Below are 17009 nucleotides of genomic sequence, written 5' to 3' on the forward strand. Positions count from 1 at the left end.
GATGACCGGTGTCTGTGGCTTGTTTGGGTGAATGGTTAAGTTGCAATGTCCTTGACATTAGTGGGCAGTTAGGTTTAGCCTGTGCAGAATGCACAGGTCAGATACACACGAGTGGCAAACTGATGGAACATGAAAACATGTCCGTTCTTAGAACTGTATTAAAGTTCTAATACAGTGTAGCCAAGTCTCTTTGGACTGCTATTCCTAGTCTTAAATTCCACTGTAAGTCCCCATAGGTTGTGGGCAGTGTGGGCATGATTCCTAAGGTGGTTCTGTTATAATGTTCATTGTGTAAAGTGACATTTTTCAGCAGGTATGAACAATAAAGTTATAGTGGCCTCTCACTCAAGTAAGGGGGGCCTATGACCAGAATAGGCTGGCTTACTAGCCACTCCCCAGGGAAGGAGGGGTGCTCTTCTATATAGTGTGGAGCAGTGAGTGAGTGTCTGTCTGTCTGCTCTGTTACCCGCAGCGTCATTTGACACGTGTGACATCACGTCACATGACCCTGCAGCGTCATTTGATGCCACGTTGCCATGGACATGAGTGCCGCCGGGAGAGTCAAGGTAAGTATAGCGTTGCAGAGGCCTCACGCGATCCCACAGGCATTGATCCCACAGGCACCCCCCCAGAAAAATCTCGCGCACCCCCCACTTTGCGCACCGCTGATTTATGTAACAATTCTAACAATGAGTAAAGTGAGAGATGGGAGGAATAACTTGTGTTCAACGCTATTATAAATTATTCGTTTTTATGTCAAATAAATATCCAATTAATTTATAGTCTCATAATGAGAATCTTTTGAAATGTATCTTAATTATATTTTTATACTCTGTGAAAGAATCTATTTTAGCATTATTTCAGATGTTACCATTAAGGCTCATAGACTATTCGGACATAATGTAAAATATTTGGATAGTCATCCCAATAATAAACACGCATTGTTTTGTTAGATACTCTTTGGTAAATTTTACAAAAATTCAGAAAACTGAAAACAATTAATTGGTTGATGGATTTATTAAAAACCACCTACATCTCACAATATTTTAGCCTCGGACATCCGTTTCAGTGCAGTCTTGAATATGTGCAGTCTCTATTCATACTATTTTTAGTTCAGGAGATTGGCTACTAGACCTATGGGCATTTTAATCACTGGATTATGGGTTTAATACTTCCACAAAGCACACTATATTTCAGAACGTTAAACAATGATTACAGAAGAACAGTCATCCTACATTATAATTTAGTGTTAGAAACCATGCTTCTTCTGACCCTGTGTTAGACAAGGTTACTAAACCTACATTTAGGCAAGGCCACAAGAGGAAGGAATATAATTAATTTTTTAGTAGGCCCTAAGGCAAATTCACTTTTTTTCACACGTAACAGCAAGCTGCAGTCACTTTGCCACAGAGTGGTCATTAGAACTTATTTTGCAACGGCTGTGCAGAAGGTGAATGAGATTTTAATGGAAAAAACATTCCAAACATATCATACGTAGTTAAACAAATTGCCTATTTATACACACACTTCCTAGCTATTGAAACTATATGAACATTTGGTATTTTTTAAAGTGCTTCCAACAAACTTTATAAAATATGAATGACTGTCTAATGGCAGAAATATAAGTGCGGAATTTTCACTTAAAACAATGGGCCACATGGTGGACATTTGCGAACGTAAACATAAAAACTATCGCCCGTAGCTGCAAAATGAACTGAAAACGTTCTGTGATTGCAGTGTGAGAGACGGGGTCAATTCTATTAATTAGCCCCCCATAGACGACAAAAAACGTTATATATTTTTTTTTAATTACCAATTTGATTGATTTCTTTAAACTACGTCCTTCTTCTTTGCTGTTGGGAGGGCAGAAAAGCATTGCTCAGGCTGACACGCGGGCAGTGAGAGAGTTAAAATGAGTATCGAACACGTTTCCTGAAAAATACATCCTCCAGTTCTGCCTACATCTGTCAACCTCATGTTGCCATCTCCGTTGGCAAGTCTGGGCCACCTCCATGATGATATAATTAGACTCATGCTTGCCCTCTCTCTGACAGAGGACCACGAGGGAGAAGGGCGAGAGAACGCCACATATGGGACAAGCTGGCGCATGTGACACACCTTCCAACATTTACAGTCACTTTGAAAAATGTATAAACTCCGATTGTGGTCTTGGATTACTAAAGTGCTGGGTTGGATTGCCACCTTCAGCTTTTTAGCATGTAACCGTGTCAGTCACTACAGTACCTTAAGGGAGCACGATTGGAACCGGAGGGTCCATTAGAACTGAACCCCACAATTTCCGCCTCGGGGGTCTCCCCCCCCCCTGTTTCCTGAGATACTTACTGGTAAAGTTACTGATATTACTGGAGATTTAAATGGCCATCTTCCTAATGGCTCAAGATTTGGCCTCCATTTTGTTTCCCCTGAAGGAGATTTAGACCCGGTAACTTCACTGGTAAGTATCTCGGGGTCTGGGGGATTGCCAATGCTAAAAAATAGTGACGTTTGGCTCAGGGGGACGGACCCCTGTTTCCTACCCTTTTAAAATAATGGGGGCTAAAAAGGAAAATGATTAGGCACTGCTCTTTTACCCAGCTACTGTAGGGACTGGCTGACATTTCAGTCATTTATAGATAAGCCCAGATAAAGCAAATACAATGTTCCAATTCTAAACGTCAATAGCCAGTTCACAAGACTACCAGACTTGTGAAATCAGACCGTTTCCCCTCTGCCTTATTGTTCTATTAAGAACATAGGTCAATAAAATCCTACTATGGCTAGCAAAGCAGGGTGGGTAGTCGTGTTGGTCCTTTCTTCCATGTAGTAACAAAGGAGGGAGAGGGTATGATACCTTTTATTGGACAAACAAGTAGTTGATCTGTTACAAGCTTTGGAACCTCTCAGGGTCCTTCATCGGGTATTGCAGCCAGATATCCCTCTTACAAACACTGTATATAATATTGTGTGTCTGCATTTCTGCCACACCCAAGGAAGGACCCTGAGAGGTTGGAAAGCTTGTAACAGATCAACTACTGGTTGGTCCAATAAAAGGTATCATATTTACTCCCTCTCCCTCCTTTGTTACTACTATGGCAATTAAGAAGTGTGGCTCACTTGATAAACCCGACCAGTGTTATCATAACTTTACACATCAAGAGAACTATACAATGATTTTATTCATATGTCTCCTTTTGTACATTCATTTACTAGTCATTATTACAAGGATGGGGAGTCCATGAGTGTGACGGAGGGGGCTGCCCAGACCCCAGCACCTCCCTTATCTCCTCCCCTTACCCCCACCTCCCTTGCCAGGGGCTGAGTTTTTGTGCCGGGGAGAAAGTTCTTGTTTGTGAATCTGGAGCTTCTGACTGGCCTGTTACAAGCTCCGCCCCCTCTCCTGCCGATTGGCTCGCTACAAGCCACACCCCCTGACGAATGATTGACCCTAGAGCGGGGCGACCTGCAGTTACCTCACAGCCCTGCACCATCCCAAAGACTTTATTCCTGCTCTCCCAGGTGACACTGACCCCTTGTAAGTTTCCAAGTAAAGCTCTGTTATTTATAACACCCTCCCCTTTAATTTACTGATGCGGACTATATGTTCCATTTTGTGTATTGTACCCACTAGATTAAACCCTTGTTCAATCGCTCTATTGTCGTGACTGTATATTGTGATATTCGCTCAGACGCTGCCCCCTAGTGAGTTCAGGCTGGGGTTGTTACTGTATGTGCCTTGTGATTCAGTAACATGCTGGGTGTTCGCTGGGAGCTCTGGAATTCTCTAGGTTAAGTAGAAATGCCAGCGCCCCCTGAGACCACCAAGGTAATAGAGGTTGGGATCATTGTGATCTGGGTGCAGGGATTGCGGAATTGTTTTGCGTGTTCTGGGAATCCTGGGGACCCTCTGCATTCACGGAGGTCCCCTTGTCCCCAGAACCCATAAGGGTATCAGTGTAAGGTTGTGTAATCTGGGTCCCAGGCATAGGAGTGTGGCTCTTAGGGTGGGGCACCTAGTCGTTCTGGGTGGTAGCTACCGTCCTAACAAAGTCAGGCTAGGATTCCCAGGGTGTAGTCTGGGTCAGTGTTCCCAGGATTGGGGGGGAGGGGGGGAAACCCAGGTATAGGAGTGTGGCTCTTGTAGTGGTCCCTCTAATGGTTCTGTGGAGTGAGGCTACCATCCTGGCAAAGTGAGGCTAGGGATATTAGTGGATGTTGTTGCGCACCTTTTTGTTTAAGCCCGAGCGAGATACCTCACGGTCAGTAGGACCGAGGCACGTGCCCAGCAGGCGGTGTCTGGATAGACTCAGTATACGGGTTACCCCGTATTTTGGGTACCAACAGTTTGGCTCTCCGGCGTGATCAGACCTTTCCGTGACGGCCATCTGTCAAAATGAGTGTATCTGCAGGTCTTCAACAGAGCCCCAAATCTGCTTTCTTCACACCATTGTCATATAGTGGTTAAGCTGTAAATCAGCACACAAGTTGCATCACTCTTAACCTCACTACTTTTACATGAACTCCTTAGAGCTTTTTGTTCTCACATTCAAGAAAGACCTTTCCTTTTATAAAATGACCACCCTACCCCCACATTTTTACCTCCAGTCATTCATTCTCTCTTTTCAAGCAGCACCCATTGTAAACACAACTGAATATTAACACAGGCCATTCAGTTCCAGCTCTTTGAAAAGGGACTTGGCGTTTCAAATTGCAGTCACACCAGGAGGAAAGGTCCGAAATGATTCAATTATGGGCCACAAAGATGGTCAAAAGCAGGAACACAGCAAATACTTCAAAGAAATGCAATGTCCAGCTACAACAGTCTTAACCATTACCTGCAAGTCGCTATAATGCCAATGATTAATATTCATTCAGTTTAATAATAACCATTTCATATAGCGCTTTTCTCCCAATGGGGCTCAAAGCGCGTCACAATTACAGTATAGCGCGCGGTACGCAGCATGTAGGAATGTTACAGACACAGTCCCTGCCCAGATGAGCTTACAATCTATGTTTTTGGTGCCTGAGGCACAGGGAGATACAGTAAATTGAGCCAGGTTCCTCTGCTTCAAACTCAGTGGCATTGCCATCAGTCAGCATCTTTACTCACTGAGCTGCTCCTTCAGGCCTTTCTAATAGAGTTCCAAAAAGTTATTACGTAGAGATGTCTCCATTTTTGGCGGAAGTTTGTGAGCCCGGTGAAAGTTGTCCTTTATCACAACCATTTGAAGAGTTTGCCCAAAAAATTGCCATGCTTTAAAAGGTCAATTTGGCTAAAAAGTTGCTACATTCTGGTATTAAGCAGAAATACCTGTGTTAGTCTAGTTGCGATAATGCAGAGTAAATGAGTACTTTAGTATTAGGGGACACCTTTTTATTGGGACTAACAGTTGATTGTGTAAGGCGAGCTTTCGAGAGTTCTCCTCTCTTCCTCAGGTCAAGCAATTGGAAGAGAGGAGAACTTTCGAAAGCTCGTCTTATAATATCAATTGTTAGTTCAAATGAAATAAAAACATACCACCTAATACCGAAGTACTCGGTTACTCGGCACCACATTCTTGTGCAAGTAGCACAATTTGTAGCAATGTGAAAGCTAGGGAAAACTTTGCGAAAAACACTACATTTTCAAAAAATGTGAAAACAATCGCACATCTCTAAATATAGAGAAATAGTGTTTGTGCTGAAAAGGCACAGCATTGATATAACTGGAGGAAAAAAACCTCCGAGACTACCTGTGAAGGATTAACATGTAATCTTGCATGAAGAGTGTTAAGCAGGATTTTAGAGACCTATCCAGGAATTAACAAATGATTTACTGCATCCTAAAGAAACTGAACTTTCTTTAGAATTGTGGAATTACTTTGTATGCAAATCCATTGTGGGACAGACCGATGCACACACAAAACAGGCTTTCTAGGTTCAGGCAATGAAAAGCAAAAAAGTTAGCTTTCTGTTAGCGGAATGAATGAACTCCGGGTTAGCATTGGTCTCTGAGTAACAAGGAAGTAAATGGGAAGCATGTGGATTGTGGTAAATGGGGATGTACACATTTTAAAAACCCACTAAGCCCGCTAATTAAACTAAAGACAAAAAAAATCACTGGGAACGTAGTTATTCTTTGGTTCATTTATATTAAAACTTCCTTTAAAATAAATGAACCAAAAAACAAAACATCGGTCAGGTTTTTTGGAAACTGGCTGAAGGAAAACAGTTATCATTGGCTAATTTGATGTAAAATGTAAGATACATATTTAACGCAATGTACTGCACACTTTGGAGGTGCAGGAAAGGAAAAATAAAGTTTTAGACTGGGGTTTGGCTCTACTAACTAAAATGAAGGGCAAAAAGCTAGATTTTGAATTGGATATTTTTACCCTTTTGCTTCCAGGAAGACAGCAAATCTCAAGCAGTGACCCCAAAATAACAGCACTGCCCTGTCCAATACTGTTTTAGTAAAATCACACATCCCATGGTACAGAAATGTGCTTACATTGGTATTTACTGCGCACGTATGCTGCACTTCTAAGTGGACAGTATGTGTCACATATATACTGTAGTGCCCCCACACACAATTTAAGCAACCGTGGAATCTGGAAATACAATTGTATTGCAAACATTTTTAGATTGTGTTACTGCCGTGAGTTATTACATTCAGTGCTTTAGCTGTACAACTGTTTCGTTAAAGTTGGCTTGTAGTGTTATGCCCTGAAATGATCCCTTACTGTCGTATACAAAACCATAAGAAAAACTGCAGCCATCAGAAAATTTCACTTTCTAAAATACAATTTTTTGTTTCATTTTGCTCTGTATTTCTCTGCTAAATCCGTTAGTGTCTTGAAAGTGATAATGTCACTCTCTTTGCCAAAACCAAGTCAAGATACTTTTTGCGATGTCACAATTACCAGGTGTCAAAATGTGTTGCCTGTGATTTTAAATAGAAGGTTTACTTTTGCGTCCCTTATATTGTTAAAGGGTCTAGAATATGTTCAATTGGGGAGATTGAAGTAACCTTGTTCCAAGCAGTTTAATACTGTAAATACAAATATAGTATTTCTTTTTTCAATTTCATCTACTATGTAAATATGCAATACTTAATTTTTTTTTCAAAAAACAGTACAAGTTGAAAAGTTACTAGACAGCTTTTCCTCCCCCCAAAACAATGAAGAGAAAACCATGTGTAATGTACAGTATAGCAAGTACTCAAAATATCCAGGGCTGATATTAGTTCCCCTATACAGTAAGTAATCTGTGTATTACTTCTAGAAGAGAAAATGACTGCCATTTTTGACATCAAAAAGTCATGAACTATGAGCTATCCTCAAGCAACATAGTAAAAAAAAGAAAGGTAAGAATCAATTTAGAGCGTATTAAAAGACTTCCTAAAAGATCACATCACCAAAACTGCACATTGTGAAAGGGGGAGTTGTAGAATAGTTAAACCCAATTTGTTGAAATAAGATATTCTGACAGTTTCTAAAAGCATATTATTTTGGGCACATTCTATCAAACTATTTTTGATACTTTGGTTTTCAAAGTATTATGTTTTTAAAAAAAAAATATAATCTACTTGCCATAAATTAGTAACCAGTATTAACAAAATATTTACAAGGGTGCTTTTTTTTTTGTGATGTAAATGACACGAATGTTATGTAGACAAATTTGGTTTTTATTCTACAAAAAGAGAAATAGGTGATCTATTTATTTGCTGTGATGCAATGCTCTGTATTAGATCTTTACATGTGAGCTGTCCATGTCGAAACCCCAATGAAGAACATTAGAGGAGCAGAGTTCTGTATAATTAATAACTGAAATTCTATATACGAATATTTGAAAGCAGATAAAAAATTACAGATATACGCTCCATGAAACGTCTTTCCAGAAACAGATTAAGGACATATAAGTATTATATATTGAGTGCTAAACAAAAATGTTTAGTTACTTAAGGAGTACTGAATTCCAGTCCTGATGTCCCTGTCGTCGTCCCCCCCCCCCCCCACCCCAACAGATCAGGTTTTCAGGATATCCCAGCTTCAGCACAGGTGGCTCAATCATTCCCTGCTTCAGCACAGGTGGCTCAATCAAAGGCTCAGTCTCCGACTGAGCCACATGTGCTGACGCTGCGATATCCTGAAAATCTGACCTGTTGGAGGGGCTTGAGGACTGGAGTTGAGCACCCCTGAGTTACAGTACTCAACAGCAAATGTAAAACATACAACAGATTTAATACAAAATAATGCGATTAGAATTATTAGATATAACTTTAGGGACAAGCCTGAGATGACAGAAGTGACACAATAAAAAGATGTTGTGCCTCAGTCATATCATTTATGTTCAACAACTTTTAGAACTTTGCACATTTGCCTATTACTGATATCTGCTACTGTATGTAACTTAAACTAAATGGGATTACTGAAAACAAAATCTAACGTTTCTGATGTTAACATTTTCAAACACAAGTTTCGGATGGTATATGGAAGTTGAGGGAATGTGACCTTCCAGTAATTCTTGTGCCAAAATACGGTAACTATGTAAACGTCTTGGTCCAGTGGTTAGATGTTTTACACTAGTTAATAGGTTCTGTTATGACATTCAATAATCCAATCACTTTGCACAACAGTTTTTATTTGTTTTCATCTACCTAACATAAAAAAACAATGGTATGCCAGGAAGTCAAATATTGGGAAGACTTTTTTTAAATGATTACATCTATAGCTCCAATTTCAGCACCACAAAATGGACAAATACTATTAGGGATCTGTGCTAACATTTAAACCTAGTACACGTGAGATAAATCTTGTACTTAACAGAATCATGAGATTGGTTTGATGGACACAACAGAAATATTACAGCACTAAGAATTAGCCCTGAAAACTGAAGTTATAGGTCTTCCCATTAACTGGTTATTTAGTATAGTACCTGGTTATCCCTTTCTATATCCCAAAGTGGTGTAGATCTGTTATACATACTTTGGCCCAAAGCACTGAAGTGCACACCTTTCTTAACCATTGGATAAACTAACCAGACAAGTGTGTGCCTGCGCAGAAGCAACACCAGCAATTCTTTACCAATCAATACAGCTCAGGTGGCTTGACCCAATTTTGCTTCCTGTAGCTATATAGCAAAAGTGGCCAGTGTCCCCTATATCATTCATTTTGCTTTTAAAATAACTGGACACAACTAAGCTCCGTAGGTAAGGGACCTCTTTCCTATTGTCTATTTCTCTCAACATATATGTACTCTTGTCACACAATGTTATTGTCCTCCCACATTGTACTGTGATGTGGAATATACTGGCGCCATACACATAAAAGATAATAATAATAATAATAATCTCACACCATAAACTACGAAATTGTGCTTCATCTTAAAACTTTTTTTAAGTGTTTTTATGTGAAAAGTCAGTGAAAAACGATATTTTTGATTCAACTTTTTTTTTATTCCCACAATGTAACAGGTAAGTACAATTTTTATAGTCACTTGTTAAAACTCTAAGACCCATGGTGAATTTGATATGGATAAATACACTGGGATTGTGTGCCCAGGCCCTGGGAATTTATTCAATGCAAGCATCAAAGTTTTTGTGGGGGAGAAAAGGATTTTACTGGACGAAGTATTTGATACATTCTATTTTTAAAAAACGTCACAGTTCTCCTATTGGTTCATTATGCGATTTCCCAAAATGCAGAGTAAAATAAAGGGGAAATACTTTTCTTAAAATCAGTGTATAAAGTTACGTACAAAATGCCTTTGTCAATATCAGAGCAAAACCATGTCTGATAAAACCACTTCACTACTTGGATGTGCCAGAATTGCATTGCAATCTGTTATTGGCCCCTACCCACACCCCCATAAGACCTTAGTGCTACTGTAGCTACACTATATTTGGCAACACATGCTGTAGGTTTGCAGTGAGTGCACTGGTTAAAGGTGTGAAAGTATTTCACTCTCAGCCAGTGCCTTGGTTGGACCTTGGGGACATCCCTCAGTTTTTTTTTATCCTGAAAATGAAGTAATCCCAGTATTACTTTCTCTTATCTCTATGTTCCATGCAGAACTAGAACTATAAATAACATTCCACCCTAAGAGTGGCTACATCAAAGCATCTACATTATTCTAAAACCAAAGTACAGTATGTTTCCTAAAGACAACGTATGTTGATTTCTGAATTTGTTCTACTACATCTTGTTTGTTCAATCATTCGTGATCTGTTTAGAGATGTTGGTGGCATTTCGTTGCTAGCCTCGCTGGCATAGAAAGTGTTGAGTAAAAAAAGCACAATGTGAGATCATATTGCAATAGTTACGGGTTTAGAAAATAATGCTCTTTTCAGGCCAAAGTTGCAGGGATGGCTGAATTAGAAAGCAATTCTTAAAGAAATAACTGTCATCCAGATCAGAAAAAGTACTTGATGGTTTCAACCAGACATTACAAAAGTTATGGTGGGTAAAAGAGAAAAAGTGACAAAAACCCTCCACCGTACAGTGTAGATTAAATCAATATACCACTTGTGGCTGGTTTTACAATTCATGTGATCAGGATCAAAAGGGGGAAAGAGCATTTTATCAAACAAAACTATGTTTTTGCCATACCAAAATATAGAAATAAATTACATGAACTACAAGTTGTTCCACTCACAGGTTATTTATTAGGTCTGGTGCTCTTCATCCCTGAGAATCTATATCTATAGATATAGATATATATATTCTAACTTTCTGCATTGTTTTAAGATTATTAGTAGTAGCCTGGCAGCACATGTAGTAAAAAAATCCATGTGTACCACTTTTATGTAATAATAAGTTATTGACTAATGCACAGTCAAGCAGTATCAGATAACTATTTAAATAAGACACCAACTTACATGCATCTATAACATATAAACAAAGTAGTTACAAACCCCCACTTTTTTTTGTGCATCCCTAAACTAGTATTAGCACCAATTTAATATCCCCTAATTTTCATAATGTGTTTCCCATGATGTGCAATGTAACATTTAACCTACCAATATGGAATAAATTATACTGATATTTTGCAACTGCATTTAGGATTGCTGGCAGGACACCAAACACTCCACACCTGGCATTGTGTTAATATTAATATTGTTAAACACAAGCAATGTATATAGTAATAATAATAAAAAATAATAACTATTTATATAGCGCTTTCTCCAAATTAGGGGGGGGGCAAAGGGGTGGGAGGGGGTTAACATACAAAATCACAGATTCATGAAACAGACAATTTCTGCACTGGCTTATAAACACACACAGTGAAGACAACACATCCAGTTAAGTGGACAAAAATAGTATATTTGCACAAAAATAGAAATTTCAACATTTCGGCTCTACTTGGGAAACTTTATCAGGGTGGAATTTATATTTTTGTGCAAATATTCGATTTTTGGCCACTTACCTGGATGTTCTGTGTCTTCTCCAGTACCATGGGTTTTTGAGTGAAGTATATCTCTTTTATCAACCTATGACATGTGCACTCGCTGATACATGTCATTGCTTAATTTGCTCAAGTGTGCTTACTGACCATAGGGTGTGTATACACACACACAAATATTTATATATATATATATATATATATATATATATATATATATATATATATATATATATATATATATATATATATATACACTGTATATATAACAGATACATGAGGTTATCTTCAATATTATCTTGTTTTCAATAGATACAAAGTGTATTTTGTCTAAAGACATATACAACCCTGAGTTAAACCTTTGATTGCAGTGAAGCTGTCATCACATACTGTGTATTGTTGCATTTCATACAGTAAAGTGGATGGCAGAGATGAGCGGAACTTACAGATGAGTTATCCATGATGGGAGGTCGGTTGGGAGCACAGTCCATCCTAAATGACTAGCGTCCACCATATCTTTAGTGCAAGTGCAGTTGGAGGGACATGAGACATGTGAAGTTGAACAGGATCCGATCAACACGTGAAAAACCCAGAGCAGATTGAGGAAATCCAGCAGTAACACACTCCTTCCTGACAAGGGTCGCATTGTATAATCCGGACAGTGCCAACTGGGGGAACAAATTAATCAGAGCTGCTGATTAAAGTATGGATTGCTGTTTTTTTGCTATCTGATGATCTAAGGAGCAGATATCATTGATCTCTCCATAATCGTTGGGTTCAAGAAGTTCTCAAGGGGGCTGTTGGATTTGTCATCAGTTAAGGATCAGAGAGCCCGTTCTTGTGCTAGCATGGGGATGCAATCCGTAGGGTTGTAGGCATCTGAGCAGAAGACCTCTTCATACAGCAGGTCCCAGGGTGCAGACAGCTCTGCTGCTTCTAAAGCTGCAATGTCACAAGTACACCAAGAAAACCAGCACTAGCCCGCAGAGCTCACACTCACACAGACTGATTCTCCTCCTCACCCGAGAGCTTGTCCCTTTTGTTACACCCAGATGGCAGGCAGCAGGGGGAGAGAGCTCGGGATATATCCCTTGCAGGCAGCAGGACAGCTCAGTCTCCAGCCAGGGGAAGCGGAGAGACTCTGAGCACCGCCCTGTAACTGCTTCTCCTAAACAGCTTCTCATTGGGCGTTGTGTCCCCTGTGCTGATTTGGCAGTAAGGTTTCCACCAGCCCCACAGAGTTTTAACAGGGCTCTAACTTTCCATTCAGCTGCCCACATGGGTAGTAGGTGGCAAGACATGTGTATATCAGGTCTCTTATGTTATATAAAACCAACTGTGAATGCAGAACTGTACTGCAGAGATATTAAGACAGAACTATTACATATTACCACAACTATTACAATCTACCAATTAGACTGTAAGCTCCTCGGAGCAGGGACTCCTCTTCCTAAATGTTACTTTTATGTCTGAAGCACTTATTCCCATGACCTGTTATTTATATTATTTGTTATTTATATGATTGTCGCATATTACTACTGTGAAGCGCTAAATACATTAATGGCACTAAATAAATATAGACATACAATACAATTACAGGCAATTACATACAGATATATGCAGCAGCTCTTAATGCAGAATATTGCATGGTAACGCAGAATATCACAGATTTTCCTAGGATTCGATGGCAGAGATAATGCAGAACATCCCACTTCAACATGCCATCGAGTGCAATAACTGTTGCTACATCTGTACATACAACAACACTCTGGGAAAAATTAATTACAGGGAATATTATTTATTTCTTTTTTATTTATTAAATGTTTTACCAGGAAGTAAGGGGAGGAGCCGGCTGTCCAATAGGAACGCTCCTGCTCCGGTCACATGGTTCCCCCGGTTCACACTGGTATCAGCTGTGTGCTGCATTCCTGCTGCTCCCGCCGGCTGAAGACAGACTTCTGTTGCTGCCACCGCCACCAGGACCTCTGCTGCTGCTCCCAGATGTTGAAGTGGTCTTCCTCACCAGTCTTCTTCACCTTCCGTCGCCGACTGCAGGTAAGTGATGAAGTATTTTCATTTACAGTGACATTACCCGGCGCCGATTCCTACCCGGTGCTGGGCCCAGCCCCCTGCTGCTGGGTACGGGCAATGTCCGGGTAGCTGAAAAAGCGCTGGGTACCGTGTAATTACCCGGTGCTCGGTACGTCACAAATTATTGTATTATTTGAGGAAGCGCGTAAAATAATCTGCATTCACTTTAGGGTCACTGTACAATGATTTCCTCAGTTAGGAAAAAGGCCCTAATCTGCCTCTAATAAAAGCAGGGTATATTATGTGTTCGTTCTTCTCTATGGGAGTTAGACTTTTGAGCCACTATTAAAAGTATCATAAATAGCTGTTAAGAAGAAGAGTGCCTTCGCTTTATTTCACAATCTAAAATATGTTATTGAGATACTTGTACTTTAAAGCCACGGTATACTCTCCAGCTGCCTACAGCCAAAACAGATCATGCAAAGTGAGGGACTTCAGTTGGGTTAGGGAGCCTTCCTGCAATTGCACCTATAACATTCCTATGTGCTGCGTACCGCTCACTATAGAGGAATTGTGACCCGCTTTGAGTCCCATTGGGAGAAAAGCGCTATATGAAATAGTTATTATTATTTGCAGACAATATTACAACTTTCATAAATTTAACAGTGGTTCCATTGTTGTAAGAGGCGCTCAGAGAGTTAGGCTAAACACCTTTAAAGTACATAGCTGGAATTAAACATGTTACCTTGGCTTATGGTAACGTAACTCCGAAAGTGTTCTTAGCACTCCCTGGGTGCTGAAGGAGTAACATAGAGCACGGGTGCACAAACTGGGGGGCTTTAAAGTGGCCGAATCCTTGTGTAAATTCTCCATGTAACCTTGGGCAATAATCTGTATTTCCTTGTAGGTCAGTACCAAAAATTAGCTTGTCTGGTCTTTGAAGCAGGTCTCTGTGTACACTGTCAGCGCTATATAAAAAATTAATATATTCTTATCTCGAGGGTATTGAAAAGTAAAATCTGAATGCTCAATGATTTCTTATTGCTTATAGTAACGTTGGAGATTCTGTCCTAACAATAATAATATCGGAAGCGCCGTTTTTTTCATGGGGATGTCTAAAGCTTCATAAGTTACAGGTCCAGGTGATGAATCAACTTTCAGGTTTTAAATGCATTGCTAAGATGGGCTGTCATTGGAAATGTCGTGTCATCATACGTCTGCTAAACAGATTCCCACCTAAACATACAGAAGTCCTTGTAAGTGATAGTTAAAGGGCACATCCTTTTGTTTCGGCAGTGTTCTAATTGAAAACGGAAATGATTGCCTAGAAATAACCCGTGAGAAGGCATCTTTAGTGAATTCCCTACTACAGCCTTTTAACCCCAACAAGAGTGGCTTGCTATGCGATGAAGTTGAGTCACATAAGAGCCTAATCTTTAAAGAGGTACAGTAATTCCCAAATGCAGAAGAGAGATGATGCTAGTACTGTAGCAAGAAGCTAAAAATGGTGCATGTAATTGAACAATGCAATTCACTAACTGTATTTACTGTATTTGTAATTTACTTTTGGTATTTCTATTTTATGTACAATTTTAAATCCCCTCGACAGCAGTAACAGGAAAGAAGACACGTGGATTGTAAAAGAAACATTACAGGCGTACCCCGCATTAACGTACGCAATGGGACCGGAGCATGTAAGTAAAGCAAAAATCTACTTAAAGTGAAGCACTACCTTTTCCCCACTTATCGATGCATGTACTGCACTGCAATCGTCATATACGTGCATAACTGATGTAAATAACGCATGTGTAACAGTCTCTATAGTCTCCCCGCTTGCGCACAGCTTCGGTACAGGTAGGGAGCCGGTATTGCTGTTCAGGACGTGCTGACAGGCGCATGCGTGAGCTGGCGTTTGCCTATTGGGTGATATGTCCTTACTCGCGAGTGTACCTAAAGTGAGTGTCCTTAAACCGGGGTATGCCTGTATGTTCCAAAAGAGGAGTAAGATAACTCTCCTGATAATGATCTACATTTGTAAAAGAGATTTGTAGTATTGTGTTTGCAGAATTCATAAAAGGGGTTTTAATGCTGTTACAATGGAAATTCCATGTATCTGCTGCAAATGTGTTTAAAACATTTGGCATACACAATGCTAAAAAGACAGACAAAGTTTCTTTAGTCTTTGCAGGAAGGATTGTACGTTCACTGTAATAAAATGGGTGTAAATTCACATAATACCTTTCAACAAATTCAGTTTACAAATTGTCCCATAAACTTGATACCAAATGTATCCCTCCTTGCCCAGCTCTAAATTAATTTACATCAGATGGACTATACACACATGGCATTGCTCAGTCTCTCATACCTGTGCAGGGTTCTTGGTGGGTGATGGTTGGGTGTGGATATGCAGATAGAGTAAGGATGGGCGCCGGGAACGTTATGGTACAAAAGAGCTTTATTCACATCTGTTTATAAGGCTCGCCATACACAGACAGACTTCACATTAGACATTAACTGTGGGCAAATCATAAAGTTAGTCTGTGCTTCTTCCCCAGGTAGCTCTCACTCCTACACTGGGGAGTTACTTATGCTTGTTTTCCTTTGTATTAGCAGTACAAGGAGAATGGTGGTGCACAGCAGAAAAAAGGATTCCGGGCTAAATTGCAGACCAATATAAAAACTTTTTTTCGTTGGTACATGGCAAATACAAGAGAGGGTCAAAACACTCGAACGCGTCTCACACATTACACTAGATTTGAAGATTGGGATATTGGGACACACTATATCGGCGATCACCTCCAGTTTGCTGAGGTGGGTCTTTAGTCCCATACCGCCATCATTTCCCCTATATCCCGGAGTACTTCACAAAGTTATACTTATGAAATACTCACAATAGAATATACTTTTTATGTATAGATCAACCTAAGGTAAGAACTTTTTGTTTTAATACATTCTAAAAACATAGCCAATGCAAGAATCTTTAGAGAATCAATCAACAGAAGGTTTTTGATGCAATGGTATTCGGGTTTTACCCTTTTTTTACTTTCCCTTAGTATTGGTTAGATTGGCAATCTCCTTCATAGTGTCCACAATGCCCCCATTTTAAGTGTGCCCCTGCTGGAAATACACTATACTCTCTTTGCAATCAGTATCTCTCCCGGTACTGTGTACTGCATACAGTACCGCGTCCATGCATGTCGAATCGGAAGTTTGCCAAAGACCTGCTCGTGGGGCCGATATGGTTATGTTCTGGAGCTACTACACTGGGAACTCCTCTTAAGCAATGCTCACATCTCTTCCCGCATTAAAACAATCTTGGGCCATTACTACAGGCGCTAACTAAATAGGGCATGTTCCTTAACTGAAAACAATAAACAGGGATAGTATACTCTTAATATACTTATCTATACACATATTTACAAGACTCACAGTGAGGCCCTCAGCAGAATTCAAGGGAACCTGCTTCTAGATCATTGGGTGGAGCTATATTTACCCTTCTATCTCCTTATGTTGAAATCACAGGCCACAAAACAACCTACATCACATGATAGAATGCGGCAATATCAGGGTGATCTCACCCAGTAACCCATTAAGGCCGG

At 39.9% G+C, this 17009-nt stretch overlaps 1 protein-coding gene across 1 annotated transcript in view; it reads right to left on the reverse strand.

Annotated features, from left to right (window-relative positions):
* The window catches only part of LRIG1 (leucine rich repeats and immunoglobulin like domains 1), a 103537-nt gene extending 91022 nt beyond the window's left edge, over positions 1-12515 (reverse strand). The window contains exon 1 of the mRNA XM_075574270.1: positions 11826-12515. Within this exon, the coding sequence (XP_075430385.1) occupies positions 11826-12025 (200 nt within the window). The 5' untranslated portion in view covers positions 12026-12515. The remainder of the gene's footprint in view (positions 1-11825) is intronic.
* Positions 12516-17009: the final 4494 nt, after the last annotated feature.

Source organism: Ascaphus truei, chromosome 17 (assembly GCF_040206685.1).
Source record: "Ascaphus truei isolate aAscTru1 chromosome 17, aAscTru1.hap1, whole genome shotgun sequence".
In the NCBI taxonomy this organism is placed as follows: Eukaryota; Metazoa; Chordata; class Amphibia; order Anura; family Ascaphidae; genus Ascaphus; species Ascaphus truei.